The 23,602-nt window shown below is 43.8% G+C and overlaps 1 protein-coding gene across 3 annotated transcripts in view; it reads right to left on the bottom strand.

Moving 5' to 3' along the window:
• dop (microtubule-associated serine/threonine (MAST) protein kinase dop) overlaps positions 1-23,602 on the bottom strand; it is a 66,435-nt gene that overhangs the window by 12,405 nt on the left and 30,428 nt on the right. For 2 of the 3 annotated variants that reach the window (XM_086970801.1, XM_022843394.2), the window contains 3 exons: positions 17,629-19,773; positions 13,117-13,269; positions 2,522-3,016 (listed from right to left, as the gene is read on the bottom strand). In XM_086970801.1, the coding sequence (XP_086826927.1) occupies positions 2,522-3,016; positions 13,117-13,269; positions 17,629-19,773 (2,793 nt within the window). Of the gene's footprint in view, positions 1-2,521; positions 3,017-13,116; positions 13,270-17,628; positions 19,774-20,312; positions 20,389-23,602 lie in introns of those variants that run through there. The other variant, XM_022843396.1, reaches the window with a different exon arrangement.

Genomic DNA, 23,602 nt, shown 5'->3' with positions numbered 1-23,602 from the left:
ATATTGATAACAGTGAGCCGCAATAAATGTCAAAACTGATTCCACTACCTTTTTTAGAGACAAGCTTAATAATAACTATTATTAGGAGGGTGGCTGATAAGCCCTGCCATTTCGTATATGCAAACCTGCAATGTGAAAGCCTTGCTCCGACAAAAGCATTTAAAAATCTTTTGGGCCCTTTGTACACGGATAGGAGCTCTCGTATACGCTCGAGTGAAGCACAACTGTAGACAGCATTTGTGCGTAATGAACAGCCGTGGGCTACCTCGCTTACAGTTCTCGATAGAGTAAAAGGAGTTCCGTGTTGTCCCATATCGTTCCAATAACAAAAGAGTCAACGGGTACTTCTGTATTTCTCGGTAGGTCGATGCCTAAACATAAAAGGGAAACTTTAGAGAAGAAAGGCTTCCATGCTAGGATCGAGAAAAATCTCCGCGTTACCATACACGTTATGCTACGATAAATCTATTACTACCTTCCATTATAGGAAAGTTCAATGTAAAGGAAGACCGAATGCAAAAATACTTACGTCTACTTTCTTCGTATGCTCTTAGAAATATGTATAAGTGGTCCCTTCTCAATATAAGTGTAAAACGCTTCACGGCCAAGCAATATGTTAGCACGATTTGGCGTCGCCTCTTTGCGGCCAGTGACCGTTAGGCCCTTGCTATCACCACACTCATGACATTCAGGCCAATAATAGAACAGCATTATTCACTCGTAAGGCTCTCGTTCCACATCTGTCAACATTTAAGTCATAGGGAAGCCTTGGGACTCGACTGGCTTTGAGAATCTGTAGTTCCTGTCTGGGGCCATTGCCACAGCGCAGGTCGAACAACCTCCACGAAGCTCACATTAACTTTGAAAAACTCACCAAAGCTATATTTTCGGCTATTCACTTCAGCCCGTCTTTGTCTACTGCATCCGGGCTCTATTTGAAGCGTCATCTTGGAGTTAACATACATATGCTTAGAAGCAGAGAATGACAGGCCCTTATGGCGCTGCCAAGACTGCAATTCCGTAAATAAATCAAAGTTTCCATTAGTATGGTATCCTCTTATCTCATGTCAGTTGCGGGATTCAGCAAATATATTATTCGTGTTACACCGCCGCAAGCAGTGGTTTATCAAGCGAAATCCGGTTCGCTCCTCAGGATAGGAAGACGTACGACAGCCACCTTGTTGTACAACCGATCAGTTCGATTCCATTATACGATTGTTATTCTTAGCAATTCCAGCTAGTAACGAGTATCATAGGATGAAGCTGATCCTACTTGCTTCATTTATAAGACATGTTCCGATTATACACACAGGACACCATACATATGACAAACTTTACGAAGGCTTGCCAGATTGCTTTAAAGCGCGTTTCTTTGGAACACTACCGAGCGGCCTTCTTAGAATATTCAATCCTGTCAACAGAACTTTCCTTCCATGTTGTTCCAGTTAAAAAAAAAGTGAGGCAGAACAAAGTGGCAAGATTGGCCTGGTGCAATAATATTACTTTTGTTTGCGTCATACGTAAACTGCCAATCATGTCGATACCACTACCCAGTGAGGTTCCGTCACAGAATAGGTAATTCAGCAGATACGAGCAATGAGTGTTTGTAATATTTAGCATGTACGCGTATAACCTTTAGGTATATATCGTCCGAGTCTAATAGGGCAAGTTGGGTAGGCTGAAAAGCTTCGTTTAGACTGTAAAAAGACACAAACCCCAATCCCTCAGTTCTCTTTGTCGTTGCTGTATTGTTACGATCACAATTTCAGAAACAAGTAACCGTTCGGACGATAAAATCGCCGGGCCCGCGACACGACCTCGAATAAGGGCAACCCAACCCCTTATTCGTTTAAACCAATAGAGAGTATAGAAGTAGACAATAGTGTCATACATGGGCATATGGCGTGATTCTACTGAGCCGTGGTATCGAGTCGACCATATTAGAAAGAGGTGTCACCAGCAATGGATCGACCAGAATCCTTAAAATTGACGATTAATGGGACTAGTAATAGCATACCCCACAAGCAACGTATATTCTCTCTTGCGTATGCTGACGCGCAGTGGTTACTTATAACAGCCCCACGAACTCGAGATAACGAACATGTTTAGCACACCCTAACAGTAACGACAAGTCAGCCTGGGTTTAATTGATAATCAGGATACTTTGAACCTGCGTAGTTGACCCTAACGAGCAAATGGTGCAAATATGGAGTAATGAGGCTCAATGTCAATTCTATTGCTATTAGAAATTTTTTACACTTTTTATGGATCCAGTCCAGTGGTGCCGTTCTTATTAACAATACATAAACATAGCAGTATTACAGAGTAATCTAAGGTACTACCTTATAATTGTTCTAAATGGACGAAATGTACTCATCTTAGATGGTATATGTCCAATGTAAAGATTCGTATATAAATTCATAACAATATAATCTATGTAGAGTTATATCAGAGTGAAGATCGATGTATTATGATATAATAGATAACACACAAGAGAAACGTTTTGCCTTGCCATACTTACCGATACGAGGTGCTGAACATTGTAGACATCACTATCGCCGTAATACACACGAATGGCCCGCAGGGTGAAGCCGAAGCCCCGGGGCGAGCGTCGGATGATGATCGGGGGTTTAAGCTGCGACGCCCCGATTGGCGACAAATCACATGGGGCCGGTGGACGTGAAGGTGACGCATCTCGCGATGAAGCACTACTACCACCGGGCGATGACGGGGCGAGGGGAATCGATAAAATACACAGACTTCCTCCAGAACCGCTCCCACTATTATTGTTGTGACTGTTGCCGCTCGTTCCACTGAACTGCGATTGAGACTGAGGCATCGGACCCAGCGATGCTGAGGCCGAAGCCGAGCGGATCCTTGACACGGCTGACGCACCCGACGCCGATAGCCCACAGAGTCCAGCGCTCGCTGGTGGAGATGCGGATGATCTTTCGATAAGCGACAGCGATCCCAACTCGTCCTCGACGGCAAGTCTTGGCGGGCGGCGGCGGGGCATCTTTAAAAGACATGAAAAAAAAGCGGGTTAAGGGAATGTGGAACGTGAACATATCGTTTTCCCTTTTAAAAATCATTACTCTTAGTAAGAGATAACTACACGTGGATTTACTTAGACCCCAAGAAAAATGCATACATATATATACAAATGAGGGGTTAATAGTAAGAAGTGCCTGATACGGTACAGGGTAGTTCACACATATATTTATAAGCGTACTTAAAGATGTTATCTATTACATGTGATGTGTACGAGTATTCGAGTTGTCGATAGAACGCGGCATCATCTTCGCCGACGTCATTGCCGTAAAAGTGTTACCACGCATCGTATTCAAGGAGCAGCGATAGACGGTGGCGTAAAGCGTCATGGAAAAGTGAACATATCCTCTTCTAGCAAGTTTTATGTATTCATGCACCCAGAACGTATTCTTCTAAGGGTCACAAATTTTATGGAAGAAATCGAACCAATGACGAGAAATATTACTAGAATCATCATCCAATTGCAAAGATTGTTGCACGATACATTTGCTGTTGCGTTCAGTAGCTCTGGTATAACGAAGATCGTCATGAACGCACACATCGTCCCTATGTAAGAATCCTGTATCCTATGGCTGACTAATACCTCAACGAAGATAATATTCAATGTTGACTACCACAACGAATAATTACCTAAATAAAGAATGACTACCTTCTGTTTCCCTCAACTGATATTATTATAATAGTCATCGTATTAGACTAAATTATGAGCGACGTCTCACGATTCAACGATTATTGCATCGACAGCAGATTATATGTATATGTTTTTCGGCGAGTTTAAATTGGGCTTTTTGCGTTGATTGTCGTTCACGTCTGGGTGTGCTCATTTAGGAGCCCATTAAAGTTGCGTGGCCAAGACAAATAAACGGATTCCTGTCATCTGTTTCCCTTTTCCTCTGTTTCTTATACGTTCGTACACAGAGACGCCGCCAACTTAGACTTATCAGACAACGCCGTATCTATAATGTTTATCGCTAATTTTTGTTTTGGGCAAATTTAGTGAAATCGATTGAGTGGTCTAAAGAAGAAGGTGCATCTATCTGCACTAAACAATGCACGGTTTACTGTATTTCGTCGTACTCAGCTCTCGGCGGCCTGTGCCGCAATAAGCAGGCTGGCTTACTCAGCATCCAACTCACTACTAAGACGTATACTATTACTATAATCACAAGATACGTATAAACATAACTAAATACTAGAGGTTTCCCTTTTCTGATAAAGCTGACAAGCTTTAAGAGCATGCAGCTCACGTCCAATCCCTTTCGGGAGCCTCCTTGGAGAAAGATCCCATTGCTAATCTTTTTGAAGAAGCGAATGCGTAAAAGAAAGCGTAATAGATCCTTCCTTCAATTTCCAATGAGGCGTTTTGACTTGATTTCGTTCATCCACAGTCCTCCCACGTGGCCTAAGTGCGTCGCTCGCGCCGGGCGATTGGCCGGACTACGCAGGCAGCTGATGGTGAACCGGCAGGCCAACGGGTTGTGGTCTACACTGTACCTCAGTGAGACAAGGCTACAGTAATACTGTGTTCTAGATTTTTTGCCAATGTTTTCCTCTGAGCTAGTACTTGTGCTCGAATACGCCGGAGACACTCTAGTCTCCTCCGTCATGTTCAGTTTATAATTATTAAAGGTCGGCTATCATAAATGGTTCATTCCTGTCATTATTACGACAAGACCGAAAATGTCAATAGACCAAAAAAAAACTAGTTCATAAACCAAGCACAGTATAACCACAACCTTATTTCTTCTCCGTGTATATTAATATAATATATATGATTTGTTATGTATTTTTGATAGCATGCCTTCCAGACTTTTCTCATTGATGTCAGCATTCTGAAGCAATTGAAAAACACACTTTATCCTGTTATATTAAACTGTTATATTATATTATTATATATTTTTTGCTTCGGAGCAAGCTAATCATCTACTTATAGTGGTAAACAAAAGTAGTTTTTAAAAAAAAGTGTGAGGTTTAAAGTACAAACAATATGGCGCAAGTGTCCCTACCGAGGTAAGCGGGTCGAGCGAAATTGATATGGGGAGACTTCCGTTGTTTGTGGAATGAATCTGTCAATGAGACACAGTTTGCCGGTCTATCTCTCAGTGGCAAGCTCGTACGCTTGACAGACAACGATCACCAAATCAGAGGCGTTTCGTTATCTATTGCCAGTAATAATAGCTAAGATTGGGTTAATATCGTAGTAAGAAAGAAGCAAAGACTGATAAAAAGCCAATTACACGACTAATCTATGGCCGATGCTGGTATTTTCTTTCAATTCAAGGCTTCTCGTCTTGCTGAACATCTCCAGCGATCGATTTACAGGAAATACAATATAAATCAGTACCCCATCGAGATTATACATACGCCACAAAATTAACAGTGGAAAAAAGGTTCCGGAATATTATTGTTACCCCACACAATTCGAAATATCATTTATGGGTTAAATCCGTGTAACGGTTTTGGCTGATCGTCATAAAAACCGAAACATGATAACAATACTTTTATGTTCGATGAGCTCATCCTTGTTGAGTTCTCGCGTTCAACCCGGCACTTTTGTATTTTACTTTACCAATGAATGAATTAAGATGGTGCCATCATCTGAATGAGCTAGCGGTAGCAAGAGAACGTTACGACTATATTTCGCCTTACCGCAATTGAACCTAACTCGATTGGGACGAGATGACAAGACCTAATACAGAGCCCCAGTCATTTTACGCATCGTTTCCACGAACGAGTAAAATACGAACGAAATCGAATACGCTTTTTGATCGAAGCGATATATCTGCTGGAGAATTATTGACGAATATTGTGTATAATAAAAGCATCTTACACTGGAAACCCGTCGACTATCGCCATGCCATGCCATGACTGTCCCTAAAGAGCTGTTTCCTAACACCGACAACTGTAGCAGCGCACCGGCCAGGTACCCACCCCCGTTCAAACAACAACCATTCTCATCATTGTTGGTCTGCCTATATTACATAGATAGCGATGTAAAGGACGACGCAGACGATCACATCGAACGCTGTAAAGGGCAGCAAGATCATTGCGCAGACAGCGGAAACAGCAGCGGCAACATTAGAGTCAAGAGTAGCCATGATGACGTACGCGGCTTCACGTCTGTTCGAGTCGGGCTCACATTAGCTGTATGCATGTGTCCGTAGCACCGTATAAACGAAAGGTAGGTCGCTTCAATCAATCGATTCTACTCACTGTCGTCCGCAGTGTCCCGTATCCACAGTAAGACTAGCGTTTTTCTCTACGTTCGGGGTTGATTACCACTAGAGTAGAACAAATATACCCTTCCAACGGGCTTTCTTTTTTTATACTTCGCGAAGAAAAGTGAACCGTTGAATCGGCCAAAAGGCCATCCAGTTGTTAAGACATTAGAACAGACTTTACCGATATGAACAACAGCACCGTATAACACGCATGCTCGATCCTAAGGAGAGCTAGCGGGAAATTAACTGATTTTTTGGTAGACTTGACAAGGTTGTGGCGCCTTACACTTGCAGTTGCCAGCAGGCACCGCAACCTGCATTCCGTATGCCGTAGAGGTCTAAAATAGTAGTAGCAACGCTGATAATACAGCCGAAGCAGTATTAGAGTACTCGTATATAACATAATATATATATATATATATATATATATACAGTGACACCTGTCTGCTTGTGTAGTTGAATAGATCGGCCTTATAGTTGGCACCGTAGTTAAATGGTTTCTGCTGTTTGTTAGAGACGGCCTAGCTGTACTGCGCTTAACAAATGTACGAACACGGATGTGAAACAGAACATTGAAAGTCATGGCGGTCTGCAGCTACAGTTGCCTCGCCTTTGACCCAATACAGTTCTAAAAAGCCTGTTTCAGTTCTGTACAGGATCCGTTCAGTTCTAAAAAAGTTCTAGAAAGCCTGCGTGAGCAACTGCGGTAGCAAACAAGCCACAAGGACAGCACGTGCAATCGCGCTACGTAGAGAAGTAACAACAACAACAACAGCAGCAGCAGCAGCAGAAGCAGTGGAAGGAAATGTCTGGCCTCGTGGCTCGTTCATAGGAGCTGTCCTATCGGCTGCCTACCATATTAGGAGCGACTAGAAACAGAACGCCATAGTCGAGGGGAACACTAATAGAATAACTAAGTCGCCTTAGTTCTAGCGAAGCTTCACTAAGAAGAAAAAAAAAAAAAGAAAATGTACGACGGCGTCAGCAGAAGCAACGATGACTGCGCGGCAGCACTAATGGCAGCGTACCAAAAGCTGTTTCCTTACTTTATCGTATCTTTCGGGTCGTCAGCGAATGATTTGACACCACTGCCGAGCAAATAACAGACAAACAGGCAGGTAAAAACAGGCAATCGCATCTAAACCAATGAAGGCTGTTTCACTCGCCGAGCACACAGATAGCTATGCCTATGGTCATATTCATCAACCAATAGAATATAGGTGAGCATACTGGTAATACAGACCAAGTGTCTGTCATTTTCGTTTTGGTAAAGGAATCAAGCCAATAAATCGTGAGTTCCAATGTTGACGCTCAGGCATTTAGTTGCCTGTTCTATAGAATTCATCCGAAGCTGAAGAGAAGATTTCGGCCAGTTCAAACGATCCATGGAGTTGATACAGGGCGACTTATAGTCGATAGTGATTTGCCTTTCGGATCAATGATAGGGCCTTGCCACATGAAGGTTGTGAGAGTTCGTGGACTTTTAAAAAGCAAAGATTAAGATTAGGGAAAAAGACGCAGAAAGGAAACTCGATGTTCAGTATCATCGATTTCAAGTTACTTGGCTCGTTGATACCGCTGGTGAATCGAGGTTAATAATATTGTTGACCCCGCGGTTTCTTTTCCTATGAAAATACACCATCTGTGATTTTAGCTGTACCTCAACTAACTAAAAAGCGAATTTGCCTGTTTGCTTTTGCCCTGTTGCAAGCCTTACATAGATTGCTCGATTATATAATAATACAAACAGTGGATCTTCATTATGAAGAACTAGTAAACCATAGTAGAAACGAGCCGCCCGGTCACTGTCTTCGTTTAGCTGAAGATACGAGAGTCGCATCGTACAGTGGAACCGTTAGTAGCTGGTTGCCAATCAGTAGAAACTCAATATTGTTGAGGCTGATCGCAAAGGTTACTTTTTTCACCGTTAGCTGTTGTCCATAGTTTTCCCGGCGAGGGATTTTTCGTACAAGCCTAATCGCCAACGCAAGAGTTTATATGCAACACGATCACCAGTTAGAGTAATTCCTTTTAATCTTTTTGAAATTCCCTTATTGAATACGGTCATTTTACTAGCATGAGGAATCATAAATGGGGATTACGTTTCTTGGGATTAACTGTAGCATTAAGTGTGTATTTTTTTAGAATGAATTTTACAATGATACAGGCTATGTTTACTTTGAATGCTGGAATTATCAGACAGTATGTAACAGGGTCTCATGGCACACATTTACTTATCGAAATATTATTTTTAATTCGAATAAAAATCAAAAATATAGAGAGACAGTTTGAAACAGCAGCTTGATACTGACATTTTGTGAATGTTGTATGATTATTGTTTGTATATATATCAATGCTATATAACTAACATAAACTGCAATCAACAAAGACAAAATCGATCTAGCCGTATGGGTCGCAAAGTGCCGCATGTTATTACCATATTTTGTGACCTGATGTCTGCGTTTTCTTGTCCAGCTGATTTGATCCGAAAGTAACCGGTTGGCACCCTTCGCCCAATATTTGCTAACCATCTAATAATATACCATTGACCATCACCAATTGACCGGTTCGCAAATTTCCGCCTAGCAGGCCGTTTCGAGCGTGAAAACGGCCTGATCTGATCTGATCTGGTCTTATTATCTTTTGTATGATTTATCGTTTCTTCCTATTATTAGTGAAAGTTTGAATTGAACGACTGAATGGCAATACGATGGTATTACAGATGTTTTTATACGACATACAGGCGTGCAATGCCAAAGCTTATCTGTCTGCATTGCGCATTGTTGCGTTTATCTGCCTTCAATTATCGACACGAGCTTGACATCGTTATTTATATATCGTATTTGCGTTTTTTTCGCTCTCAGGAGCTGTTCTATTAAGCCGTTTACGTTTTCAGTTAGAGGGAGAAGGAGGGGGCTTTTAGGGCGTGTTTATTACTAGGCGCATAGAGGGGTGGCAAGTGACCTTCATTGAACGGCGGTTTCGCACGATCAGTCAATAAAATGCCCATGCAATACCAAATAAGTTTGCATTTTTCAACGCAAACTGTAACAAGCGTTCTCCTTACAGAGATAGACATACACATCGTCGGCTATACAGAGAAGCTAGATCGAAATTTCAACAAATCTTACGGACGCATTGTCAACATCGGCGGAAGCATCAGTAGCGGGCAGCAAGGGTAGCAATGGGAGAATCAGCAATATCATTTCGTAATGCCTACAGTGAAACTCATCAGGTTAAAACCATCGTTACATTCTACTTGTCGTTTAGATCCTTTTTCGTTTTAAATAGAATTGTGCAATGGACAAACGCAAGACCGACTCGGTGCCGGTTCGCAATAGATGCGTTTGCAAAGGTGGATGATCCTGCTGCCAGTGAATGAACCTTATAGCGTATATCTAGGTGGAGCTCATTGCCCAACTCGCTTAAAGACCATCATATCCTGTTAGTACTAACACTTGCCACTACCGTGACAGCCCCGGTCAACTGCGAGCACTGTTGGGCTTTCTCCAGTGTACTATACCCGCTAACGTCACCCGTAAACTAAATAGAAAACGCCGTTTCTGCGCCGGCTGCCATAGCGTGTGTCCAATGCGCTTCATAACGCTTACACCAAAACAAAAGTTCACAGCGGACATTAGATATAGCGCGCCGCTGCCGCAAAGCCACGACTGATTTGTTCAGTGGTCCGATATGCTATAGAAGTCAACAGGATCATTGTCATCATTATCGTCAGCTCTACGATGATCACAGGTGTCACACAGGCATTGTTATAGGCAGTACCGCTGTTATTGCTGTGTAGAATTCCGAAATTTTATGTTGGATAGTTCGGTAGAACCCGAATCCGCCATGAACCCGAATCCGAAATTCGTATTACATCCGATGTCCTTTAATAGTTTTGCTTTCGGGTTTGTTCGCTGCGTTCAACACAATTCTTTTAGCGAACTAGTAGTACACGTATATTTGTCCCAAGTACACCCTCTATTCTCTCCCTACGTTTCCCCGTCCGTATTCAAAGCATAGTTCCCAACAACACGCGTCCGTGGATCGTTATTTGGTCTATGTTGCGAGCCCAACCGCATGAACTATGGATAATAGCTGAGTGCAGCTTTAGTCATAGTACAGTAGCATAGGAATGCCGTATAGGGCGCGCTATGAAAACGGCAGTAACAGCATACTGGCGGAGACAGATATACACGGCGTTGAGATGACAAAAACAACAGCACCCATGTGGCCTGTAACATATCGTCCCGTCGGAGTTCGCCGTCCAGGAAGCCTGGCCTGGCGCTCGTCTCAACGGCGGTGAAGAGGGTCGACCTCCCCAGCATTTCTCGTGAGCGTTTCGTCTTTGGAAAGCTAACATGCCGCTCACTACGAGACTACCCGCTAATTCACTTGCTTGTTCGACTTAACCGTGTTATGCTCCGATTGTGGCCTGGAAACAACAATGAAGACGGAAATGGCGGCAGGCAAACTCCCCCAAGCAGCAAAAGCAACCGTGTCCTTTACCTTTGGGCTCCCGAGGTCCCTCTAGCGGTCGTCGTAGGACAAGTTTGCTGTAAGAGTCACATCGAAAGAATGGTGTTCCCCCTTCGCCCCTTGTAGGCCTCGAAGTGTCGGCTGCGAACGTGAGTGAAGAACGACAGCGACGAAATTGACTGCCGATGCCGCCACCGTTGGGGAATACTGAGGTCATATAGATGAGCAAGTGAAGAGCGCTCATTGTTACCGTTTGTCGTGGTTCGTTTTCCCTGTTGTTACCATTGGCGACAGCCGCGTTTTCGCGCTGGGCGGGTGCTATTCTGACGAGGAATGCTTTTCCCGTATAAGTCAGGGTGTCCTTTCTATTAGACAGAGTAAAGCTGTGCATGGACAGTAATGGCAGACTATGGCATGCGTTGGCACACGAACGAAGCGGATGTACCAAGTGCAACAGCACTGTAGACCCATGGGAAAGAGTTCATTCGGCAAGCAGAAAGCAGAAATAACGAACGAGCGGTTCGGATGATTCTGGGCGCTTGCAAAGCTGAACTCTGCCCAACACTCGATAAACTGAATGCAAGCAACAGCCTTATGACAAGGGACCCCCACAACTGTAATGGTTGCTGTACGGAATTACCGCTGATTGATCGGTTTTGTCTTAAATATTTCTGATGCAGAGCAAATGGCAATTGTCGCATCGCAGCTGCTGGCTGCAGGCCGTTGTGAAAAGCAGCGTTGTGTTTCGGTTGCAACTTTGAGAAGAAAAAATCGGCTGAGACTAAGGCTCCTTTTCTATGTGATTTATTTGTGTATAGAAAAATATGTACTGTTTTGTATGAACGTATAAACAGGAGTATTAAGCAGGAGATAGAAACACGAGGAGTACGTGTGAATGGCCAGCAGGTATACAGGCGCAGAACTGTAATATGTACATAGATATAAGCCCTATTTCGCTCGCTGCCTTTGGTAAGCTGGCAGAACTGTTTTCAATTTTTTTTTTCATTTTTTTCAACTTCTTTCTGTGTATGCAGTTACAAGCCGCTGTTGATGCGAAAATGAAAGTCTAGGATTTCTTAATTTGATTTTAATTTGTTTTAAGCAGGGAAATTCCGTTGTTTGTGCTCGTTCGTCGTAAATAACAGGTTGTACTATACCTTTTAACAGTCACATGCCAAACTAGCGAGTAAGCGTGAATGTAAAATTGTCGAACACCACCGTTGCTCTTTGCCTTTAGTATGCGCATTCATGCACAATGGCACGTAATGCGTGTAAAAGAAACGTCATTAAATTAAAACTAGCACAACCAGCACGACGAGCCTCACAACAAAAAAACTAGCTCTGAATAAATCTACTTTTGTCTCGTCTAGTCCACCTACATATATATATATATATATATATATATATATATATATATATATATATATGCTTGTGGTGCGCTTATCCCACTTTAAAGCTTTGCTGCAACAATTCGTAACGGTTCGCTACTCTTAAATGTAATTTTTTTTTCAAACTCTGGCCAAAACTTTCTTTGCACCTCACTGAGCTCTCTATTCTCTTCCTTATATGTCTATTTTACATCGCCTGCCGGTAACAGCGGGAGCTGTCAAATGCGCTGACAGCTGCTAGGTCCTTCTAATTCTTTTTGTTCTCATCGTTGTCCGCTGCTTTTTATACTTCATGAAGCGTGTTGCCGACCTGCGACTCAAATCTCAATGGCATACACGGGTCCTGTCGAGGATAGAATAGACCCAAACTGGGTTTGAGATCAAAACAAAGTCAAACGAAAAAAGGGAGCTTAAGTTCGGCTCGAAGCTGTAAGCAGTCTGTACTTGCGTCGATTTTATCGTTTGGTCGCATCGCTCGCAGGTACTGCCGTATTCTGTAGGACCGGTCAAGGGCAACTGCGTTAAGCTTGAAAAAAATACATTTGACCGCATGCTCTTCTTGCCGCCAACAAGAGCGTGCCACCACTGAACATTTAATGCTGCACACAGCATAGGATTGAAATGACAGCTTCAAAGTGTAACTTCAATACACAGTTTTGATATAAGTGATTTGATTTCCGTTACTCCCTGTTCCCTTAACAGAATTTAGCGAATCCCAACTAAAAATCGATTTAAGAACTTCTCTATAACGGCAAGAAATATGATGATTACAGATCAGTGAAGTTGCTGCACCCAACAGCGCCAACGGGAGGAGTGGCTAGCTCCATTACTAGGGAACCAACCCGAAATTTTACTGGGAACTTTTTATTCATCAATTGAATTGTCACAACTTATAGACGCGCTTCTTCCGGTCTCCTACCGCCAACGAAAAAAATTATTATATAAATATCACAATGATGTGTAGTGCACAGACGCACCTGCGGCGATACATCTTCAGACTCCGTAGACTCCGGTGTCGACGTCTGAATGAGCTCACTTTTGGGCCGTACCGGTGTCTTGAATGACGGCGCGGACCCACTAATCGTTCCAGATCCGACTGCCGAAGGTGCGAGAGATCCGGATACTGGTTGCTACAGACAAAAAAATCAGATAAAAACTAACGGTTAGCATATACTTGTCTTATCCTTATAAACCGACAAAAAATATTATCTAATATATTATGGAGTTCTGAATTTAGAAGGCTGACATAAGACGTATTTGAGTGCACACAATGTTTCACACATAATCATCACCTATGAAAATTTTACAATCGGCACTTGATTAAATCGTTATCCTGGCGGTGATATCTGTCGCTGAATGAGTATCTTAAATGAGCAAGACCTCTTGAGTCGATATAATGCATAAGAGAAAAACCCGCAAATGAAAAGACGCGCAACACGACAGACGTACCCTGCCTCTACCCAAGCCCTAGCGTATGTGACGATCAAGACTTGTATGTCTGAGAGAACACCTACTGAATCGACGATTGGCGTCGCAACACTAACCGGCAGATAGCCATACATACATACATACATTATGAACAAGAACACGTAGACGCTAATTGACTGAATACCATAAGACCTGTAAAAAATAAAAGAAATGAAGCTAAATATTTATGTTTCCCTTATAAAAATCCTGGAAGCACAAACCAGTGCCAGCGAATCTCAATTTGACGGTAGTGAGCAGGCAAGACCGAATGTTATTGGAGTACTTCGTAGACAACAACTACAGGTATTGAAAGTTATATCTGTAACAGAACAGACGCTGCCGTATCAAAATTCAATTTTTTGCCTAGATGCAACGTATAAAATGGCCAGTGGCCTCCTGCGTTTGTGGCTAGACGTTTCTGCCGTGTTCAAGATCTCTCAGTGTGTCTTTGCTTTTTTGCCCCAGCTCAGATTTTAGCGGTACAAGAGCGTAATTACCGGCTTTGGCTTTACTTATAGATGCCTTTACTTGATCGCATTTATATGGAAAAAATACAATATGATAGTACAGAAGAAAGAAAGAAACAACTACGTCGCTCAAAGCAATTTGCAGGCCCATTTTCACTGCTACCATTACGGCCAATGATGTAATTGCTTCCGAGCAAACAGAAAAACAAGCGGGCGTTTGTTGATGAAGCGTCCGCTTACGGTCATCGACCAGCCGACCAGGTACTAGGGGCATCTACCAAGGTTGTCGTCTGGTGTAGAGATTTGAGTTGTTGTGCTGGCATGACTTCGCTGTTTAACTTCCATGTTTTCGCCCCCTGCCCCAGTCATCGCTGTAGCTGATCAATGCCGAGTGCAAATGAAAATAGCACCCTGGATCGCTAAGCACGGTCAGGGTGGCAATTGTAGACCCTTAGGGCGTATTATTTGGATGTTGAGTGTTTTAAGGGAGCTACTATATACATTACTATCACGGAATGAACTTACAGTGTACTGCGAGATGCACTAGTAACTGGCCTAGATACCGACTGCTATAGTAAGCGCAAGTAAGAACAAACACAAACAAAATTAAAGTACACGGTAATAGTATCACGTATTCTTGTCAACCTGTCCTTATTGAGTTTTAGGAACAACACCACCGGGCAGGGTGAACGTATTCGTGTGCCTCGAAAACGTTCCTACCATATTCTTTTCGGTATCGAAAAATAAAAATGATTTTATTTGATCGAGCCTTAATTCAGTAGACCATTAAGGACCACCACCAGTAAGGCCATTGACATAGGTGTTTCGCGTTCGTTTTTCTGAAAGAACTATGAATGGGCTAGTAATACGTATACGTTGTCTGCGCACGACATTGTCTATTATGCCTCGACTATCACTTCGTAGTAAAAAACAAAAAAGCAGACACTAGTTCTCGTATGTTGTATGCGGTTTTCGAGGGTCCGCCCAAATGTGCATGATTAATAGACGTTGGGCAACACCGTTCGATGTGCCAAGGCGGCCACGACGACAAGCCTGCAAAAGTTGACGAACACTTGACAAAACAGAACAGCTATGATATACGGTATGTATTATCTATATAAATTGCACCACAAGTATGTCTATCGATTGTAATTTCATCGGTCTAAGGTAGAGTCTGGTCTAACCTCAATAGCAGGCTTACGGAAAGGACGAAACAACTGGTGCTAAATTGTTTGCTAACGGAACGTCACAAAATAGTTACCTGTTTTTTAGAAATTAACCAAATATATTACGTTATTAATAGGCGACTTTGTTGTCTGCATTGCTGGGACGACAGAGCCATGTTTTAGTTAACTTAACAGGACGCTTTAAGTTCATAGCTAGAAGCAGTATACGCGTACGACAAAGTTAACAAGAACAACAACTCTATACAGGCGAATCAGCTTTGATTTCTAGAAACAGAATCTCAGTTAATGAATCAATTAACCGAGTCGTAATCGCTTAAAAACGAAAATTGACGAGATTTAGAAACGAAACGTTAATCACCAGAACTTTACAGTTAAGCGTGCACCAAGTTTAAGATAAACTTATACAAAATTATATCGCTTGCCTTCGAAAACCTCCATGTTTCCTAATAATCATTTATTAAAAACTATTTCAGCTTTGTGTACTTTTATAGTTTTTAAGATTTATTTAAGGGTTTTTAATAAATGATTATTATTACTACTCGAAAGTTCGAAAATTAAGTAAATTAGCGTAAAGGGCTACTTTTTACAATAGAGAAAATTTCGATGACAAAATTGGGATTGTTCTTGAAGGGCAGGTGCCTATCTACATTCAAGTGTCCAAATAAGCTTTGACGAGTAATGGTCACCAGACTTTTCAACTTTGTGTACTTTTAAAGTCTGGCAACCATTACTCGTCAAAGCTTATTTGGACATTTGGATGGAAATAGGCACCTGCCTTTCAAGAACAATCCCAGTTCTGTCATCGAAATTTTCTCTATTGTAAAAAGTAGCTTTTTATGCTAATTTACTTCTTCGAACTTTCGACTCCCTACCAAAGCCGTGTGGAAACTGGCAACAAGAAAGTGTTGGAAGCTCGTCCGGCAAAAAATACTAATCGTACTTCATGCGCCGAACATCTTGTATCTAGCGCATGGCCGAGTTCGAACCAGCGACTTTTGGAAAAGTCGTTTTGCTACAGCTTTCAGCTAACGAAAGCGTAAGCGTTCGTCGCAGTCCTTCTCTACTAGTACCACACCAAAATGGTTGTACTTGATTCACATGAACAAGTCGGGCAAACTGCAACGTTTTGTTCCTCCCAAGTGTATACTTGCTTCTCCACTGACCTGTATCTTTTAACCAATGTCCTCCTATTCAGTCCCTACGGAGCGACTAGATCTATCCAGCAAGACACTGCACCGATATAGCGAGTTCGGGGAATGGCGGAAGTCGGCAGCGGAGCATTGTTACCGGCCCGTAGCGCCGATGTTCTGAATACGATCGGCTCTATTCATACGTGTACATATGTATGTTTTACGAGACGAGCGTGCCACCAGAAACGATGTTCTTTGTCGTATTACCAGGCCCGTGCTTCCTGCTTCGTTGCCCTACGCGCGTACTCGTTTGACGGAATCCATTCGGTTTTCAGTGGAGGCTTTTTGCCAGTGGAGGTGGGAAAATGCTACTTATGTTTCTACTATGCGTAACGACGTACTGGCATACGGCACAAAGCGACGACGCTGGCGCGCCGGAGAAAGCAGACTGCAATTGTTATTCAAGTAGCGTCCCCATCATACCTAAGTGGATATAAAGAGTACAATAACAGAGTGAAAGCTTCTTTTGGAACGAGACATCGAGATTCGCTATAGCAATTGTTTTCGCTGCTTACCCTGGTGCCGGCTTTTACGCACAGTAGGAAATATGGCCACCGAACCGTTTCTGAAAGATTTACTACTTCCTTACTCTCTTTAGTGTACTGCTCGCCACTAGTTCACGGTGACTCCGCCCTGATTTCGGTTAACACCATTCGGACCCTACTCGAACCTGATTATATCGTAGCAGAGAAAGATCAAAGATCTGGGCTGTTTATTAGAACGCCCGCTACGGGTGCCCTGCTAGAAAGAACCATATTTTTTATTCAGGTGTATGCCAAACCATTACTCTGAACAGAAATATACCGACTGATACACTATAGATTAGATACACCAAAGAACTATTAGTGATTATGTACTCGTCAGGAATTTTATTTACAACCGTTCGTCGAGTTTCATACCCGGAACTAAATTAACATTGCGTCAGATAAGCAAAGGTCATGGTTATCACAATGTTTTGACGGTTGCAACTGCAAAGGCTCCGTCAGTTGTACTAGGACATACAACTGATATCAATATAAAAATTAACATATCAGACTTCGTACAATGTAGAAATAAAACATTGAAATGTTGCTGCACAGCTCACCAGCATACCGTGAACTGTTTTGTGACGCATTACGCGCATCCACCTATATAAGCCGGCAAACCTGTATGGCCATCATGTACAAACTAACACTTACTTTCAGCAACGCGTGTTCCTGTTCCAGTTCCTTCTCAATGCGTGAATACACCTTGCGGTACCTCGGTGAACAGCACGAGAACGACGAGAACGCATGCGATCCCCACTGATCGCCGCTGCCGCTGCCGCCGCCCGAGTCGCCGCCGTCGGTATCCTCCGAATCGTGATGATTGTACCGGTCGAGTCGCGTATCGAAGTACGATGTATCCTCTTCGTTCTCCAGCTGTGGAATGAATTCGGCTTTACGGCGTAGCAGCGAGTCCCAGTCGACGGCTCGGAAGAAGGGGTGTTCGCGCACTTCGGCAGCTCCACCTACCGTGCCAAGCCGTTCGACGGGATTTTGCATTAGTAGCGCCCCGCACAAATCCTTTACATCATCGGGTAATGGCCAATCATCATCGGTAGGCCACTCTAGTTCGTCGTTGACGACGTGTGAGAACAACTCCTCCGGCGTGTCGCCGAAGAACGGAACACAGCCGACGACGAACTCATACAGAATAATGCCCATAGACCACCAATCAACGGGCTTTCCGTAGCCTTGCCGAAGAATCACCTCGGGTGCAATGTACTCGGGCGTTCCAAACACCTGCTTGTCGTTGAACTGCTTCGTCTCTTTGTCTAGTGAGATCGTCAACTGGCCCTCGTACAGATTCGTGGCGAGGTTCATTAGTCCTACCTTCGACAGGCCAAAATCAGTCAGTTTGATGTGGCCGAGGTGCGTGATAAGCAGGTTGTCCGGTTTCATATCACGATGAACGATGCCGTACGAGTGGAGATATTCGACAGCGAGAACTGTTTCGGCAAAATAAAACTGAGCAATGTCCAATGGCAGAGGGCCCATGTTTTTCAGAAGTGTAGCGCAGTCGCCACCCTCTACGTACTCCATAACGAGACATAGATGTTTCTTGGTTTCGAATGAGCAGAACATTGACACGACAAACGGATTATCTGTGAACGACATGATGTCCCGTTCGGCAAACACCTGCTCAACCTGGTTTCGCAATAGAAGGTTGTGCTTATTGATTCGTTTCATAGCGAAGCGCTGCCGGGTAGCTCGATGCCGTACCAGATAGACTGCTCCGTAAGCACCGTTGGATATGAGTTTGATTGTTTCGAAGTCGTCTTCGCAAGGTGGAGCTTTCACCTCTTTTGGAGGCGACGGAGGTAGTGGTTCCTCCTCGATAATGAGCGGTTCACTGAGATCACTCAGCGGGTCTTTGTTTAACCCGAGCTTGGTGATGATATATTGCGGGATGTGCTTTCGAATGCCCTGCAGATCCTTAGCCTGACCTTCAGCTGCCTCGAGCAGCTGGTAGAATTCATGTGGATCAAATTCAAGACATTCGAGTAGACGCGCTGGCCTCGATACGGCCAACAGGAGTCGCCGAACGAGCGGGCGTAGATAGGCCGCCGCTGACGGACTTTTCTCCTGGCAATCCTGCACGAGCTTTTCTAGCGACTCGCTCATCTCATAAAAGTACTCTGAGGTGATGAGCTTACTGCGGCTTTTGTCCAGACAGTCCTTCGCCAGCTCGATAATTTGATGGTGGGCGAAGCGTGCCACAGCATCATTGGCCAGCGCTCCGTTTGGATTGCTGTTCGCCTCGGCACGACTGGGAAGCTCGAGATTCTCGCAGATCAGCTGCGCCAGCTGCTCCTCCATCTGGAGCGTGGCACGGGGATAGCGCTCCTTGTAAACGCTATTTGTCATCATTACCTCGGATTCGTGCGTGTGAGGCGATCGCAGAGGGCTTAATGAGCGCGACCGAGGTCGAAGTGCGCCCGGTGAGTCGTGTTCGATCAGATGCAGTCGCTCCTGTGACGAGCACTGCGAGGACACGTTTGAGCTACCTGGCGTATTTGTGCCATAGCCCGAAGAAGGAAGAGAGGCCACCGACCAGCGTCGGACGTCACTGGCGCGACTGGAGCCGCGAAGCTGGGTGCCTGTTGGACCGCCGCCCGGACCCCCGCAGCCTGTGAACGAAAACGAACACGGGGACATGTTACGCGGTGAGTCGAGCGGCGAAGTGCCCAGGGGCAACGGTGAGTGACATCTCGGTAACGTGGGCGATGTCTGGCTGAGGATGAGGGATTTGCGCGCGCCAGAGACGCGACTGCCGCGACGGCTGGTCACATTCAGCTCCTTCTGCAAATTTCGAAATAGAGGCGGCAAAGGCAGAAAAAAGAAAAGTAGGTCAGAATTAACTTCTGTGCCACTAAACAAGTCTCATCATTATCCTTAGGCTCTCGAAATCGAACTTTAAATATTAGGCAGATTGAGAATTATTTGCTTTACAAATGCTAAATAGTAATATGCCCGAAAAGGAACAAACTACTTTATAATTATGTACGTTTCAGTTTTACATAGACTACAGGCCTTCCACCATAGATATATGGCCCAGCACGGGCATCGTTGAGCCATTGCAGCTGGCAGAGGTCAAAGTGAAGATATATACTCCTAAGAGAAAGCGATAGTTGTTTGTGGTTTGAGAAATATTACATATACAAAATACAAACAGAATGTCTGCATATATACGCATATATACCCGGAGACTGTCCGCTTCAAGTTGACCTCCGCCGCACGATCATCAACAAGCGGCGTGACTCACCCATTGCTATCTTGAGCAACTATCATTCGATAGCTATAGTATAGCTATCGAATGATACTGTAATTGCAGTACTAACCCAAATACAAGTTTGCGTCTGTCTCTACGACCCGCTTACAGAGTTACCATAGACACTGTCCACGCGCTAGAGCAACAGTCATACGACTGCTGCTGCTACTCGATAAAAGGCAAGAAACACTACAGTAGATGAATTGTCCTTCGTAGGGCCGGGCAGGCCCTTCCCGTCGCAGCTCGCTTAGTTCTGAACCAACGCGTACCATCATGTTCGTTTGCCGTTCGTGGGAATCTGAAGGGAGGAGTTTTCTACGGTTCTACGTCCTGTAGCAGCGATTTGCTTTATGACAGTCAACGTGAAACACAATAACAACAGTGAGTCGGAGTGACTAACTATATTTACTACTGTCATGAGTGTCGAACACAATGACGAACCACAAACCGCGGTAGCGAGCGAAGCTGATTCAACTGCAGGCCGCTATAACAAAACGATGCAACCGGCAGAAACAGTCACAATCAAATCGTCAAAGGTTGATTACAGCTAACTCGGACTGATAATCATAGGGACGAATTGAAAATACATAGATAGCTACAGTCCTAGGATAAAGTACACTTAAGATTCCCTATATATGTATATATGAATGTTTGACTAGAAGTGTGTATGTGTGACTATATAGTTGTACGTGCGGCGTGTAATTGCCACTAAATTCAACGCTTCTTTAATCGTTTAACAAGGTCGCTTCTATTAGGTGCAGCCAGTGTCCAATGTACCTTAGAGCCTGCGACTCGAAATACCAGCCTTAGCGGGTACAAATCCATCATCAGTCGTTGGAAATTGCAGTGGAGGTAAACGTGGAAGGAAGAGTGACCATAAGGCCGAGTATTGCTGAAGCCTGCTTTATGTGAGTTAGATGATCGAGATGTTGTCCTTCTTGCTCTTCCCTTTTTTGCGCTTTCTGTTAGGCTGTGGAGGACAGACGCGTCACCTATCGCGTCCTGCAAATCTACCTATGTAGCTTGACAAATACCAATATTCTTGTACAAGCAGTAAATATATTCGTATATAATGAGACTGTAGGATTGAATAGTACCAAAATGCAAGTTTTTCGTCAAACGACAACAAATATACCAACGAATGTATCTATGATTTAAATTGAATGAGTTGCTACCGAACGGTCATGAATACAAAGAGATATTTTCTGAGAGCCTATTACGAATCTCGTTCTGTATACGACACAATGGTCATTAGCCGTATTCCTCTTCTAATTTTTTTGCTAGTCGGCTAAATGGGCGCACCCACTGTCTTCGCTTCGTTTCTGCATCCGCAGATAACGCCCCACTCCTGGCTGCTGCTTAATGTGACTTACATATTATTTTCGATATTAATGATTTACCATATAATTTGTTATCGTTTGCCGCTAGCTATTGCAATGTACAGCATCACCCGCTACATGCAATAACCGTCGTGCACGTTCTATGTTATTATTCACCATAATCGTGCCATGCTATAATGTAATTATTGTATATTTTGTCAACGTAATATCTAGCTTGTCGATGTTGTCGTTTCTCAAGTATATAGACTCGAAAAGTTAACAGGTTCCTGTCCAACTACAACAGTAATCGGCCAACTTACTTCTACGCTATGCGGCGTCTAACAGAATTTACTCGAAGTGACTAAATAAATTCTAAGTGACTCTATTTAGTTCGTGGTCTGAAGACATGACTATTACCGAAAAGCTGGCTTTTGGAAAAAATCTCCATCGTGGATTTTGACGTCGTTACGTCTGATCCTCGATCCAGGCTTACGGTCTGTCCAGCAAGCATCTGTACCGCAGTTCCTCGAAAGGTCCTCTAGCTACGATTCTACTCGGTAGCAAGATTGACACTACTGCTTCTGCAAGTGCTGCTGCTTTGACACTGACTTGTACGGCTAAACTTACTACTATTTACCGTTTCTGTTATGGCCACTCAAGCACGAACTATTATTTATCAAGCCTTTAATGCCACCTTACTTATTTCTCTATAACTTCAGATATTTCAAAGAGCACTCGAAACGACAACAAAAATAGCGTCCACTGTTGTTCCGCGTACGTTATTGACAAACAATGTACTGCTATCCTTTTGGCTGACTCCACTGGCGACGAACCCGATCGTGGTCACATAGTTGTCGCACAAATGTATTGGCGCCGGCAATCGCGATGATGACGTTCAAAAAAACCGCCGTCGTTCATTCACACTACGACTGGAATAGCAGATCGCCCGTAGAACAGAGTCTGTGAACACAGTTCCGCCTCGCCGAGTGCGCGTTGCTGTACGAATGAGTTGAAAATAAAAAGAGAAAATTTTTTCCATAAAAACGCGATAAATTATAGGGAACTGTGCAAGCGAACAGGATATCTGAAATCCACGTAGTACGGCGCAGGCTGGCCCACCGCGCGGTTCACGTCTCTGATGTATTCATCTTGTGACATTGGGTAAATTGTGCGGACGATGGACGCCGTTGGTACAACAATACTGCCGACACTCTCGCCACACACCCGTCGTCGTGAGAAATAGTATGATATATTGCATCGAATGCCGCTAGCAGCGGCAGCAGCATCGGTCATGGTGATAGTAGAGGTCTCTTAAGCCGCAACTTCTAAACATCGATATTTCTGCGACGCAGTTTTTAGGCTTGCGTTTTAGGAAAACATTGTGTAATAGCGAAGACTTTTACCGGGCTCTGCTGTTAGTTTGGGGACAAGCTGGGGGAACTTGTGGGCCGGTTATCAAAACCGACTTATCAGCTACTAAGAAACAATCATTGCAGATAGACGGGCACATGGATCATGGAGGATCCGTTACGCGACGACGGTCTCAAATAGAAAGCGGGCCATGTAAACGATAATCAGTTAGAAATTTTCATAAACGGACTTGTCACATTAGTTTCAAGATATCATCCGAACCATTCGCTCGATACCTTCAACAATAGGACAAGGAATTTTGGTAAGTGATTGTGACGTCCTTCTTTGATCTATTTCTGTTGTCGAATGTCAGCAGCAAACCCTCGCAGCCAGAAATCCCATTGTTCTATCTATATATTGCCGAGAGATAAACAGCAATGAAGGCTATACTGCTGGCAGCTACTATAGTTGACGCTGTTAACGTTCCCTGCGCGTCGATTCTTCTACTCCTCTAACAGTAGCTTGGCTATCGCTATCCACTTTCCATATACAGCCAACTCAGCCGAACAATTGCCCGGCCGTATCTTCTACAATAGTAAATTGACATTAAGAGTTTACCCGAAAAACAACCAGTTTCGACGCACTGCTAAAGCTGCTGGAGTCGGTTATTACGGCCCTATCAAGCTCTCAG

This window comes from Varroa jacobsoni, unplaced genomic scaffold (genome assembly GCF_002532875.2).
Source record: "Varroa jacobsoni isolate VJ856 unplaced genomic scaffold, vjacob_1.0 scaffold_1062, whole genome shotgun sequence".
NCBI classification, from domain to species: Eukaryota; Metazoa; Arthropoda; class Arachnida; order Mesostigmata; family Varroidae; genus Varroa; species Varroa jacobsoni.
The sequence above is the reverse complement of the archived record's forward strand: the minus strand, read 5'-3'. Positions and strand labels throughout refer to the sequence as shown.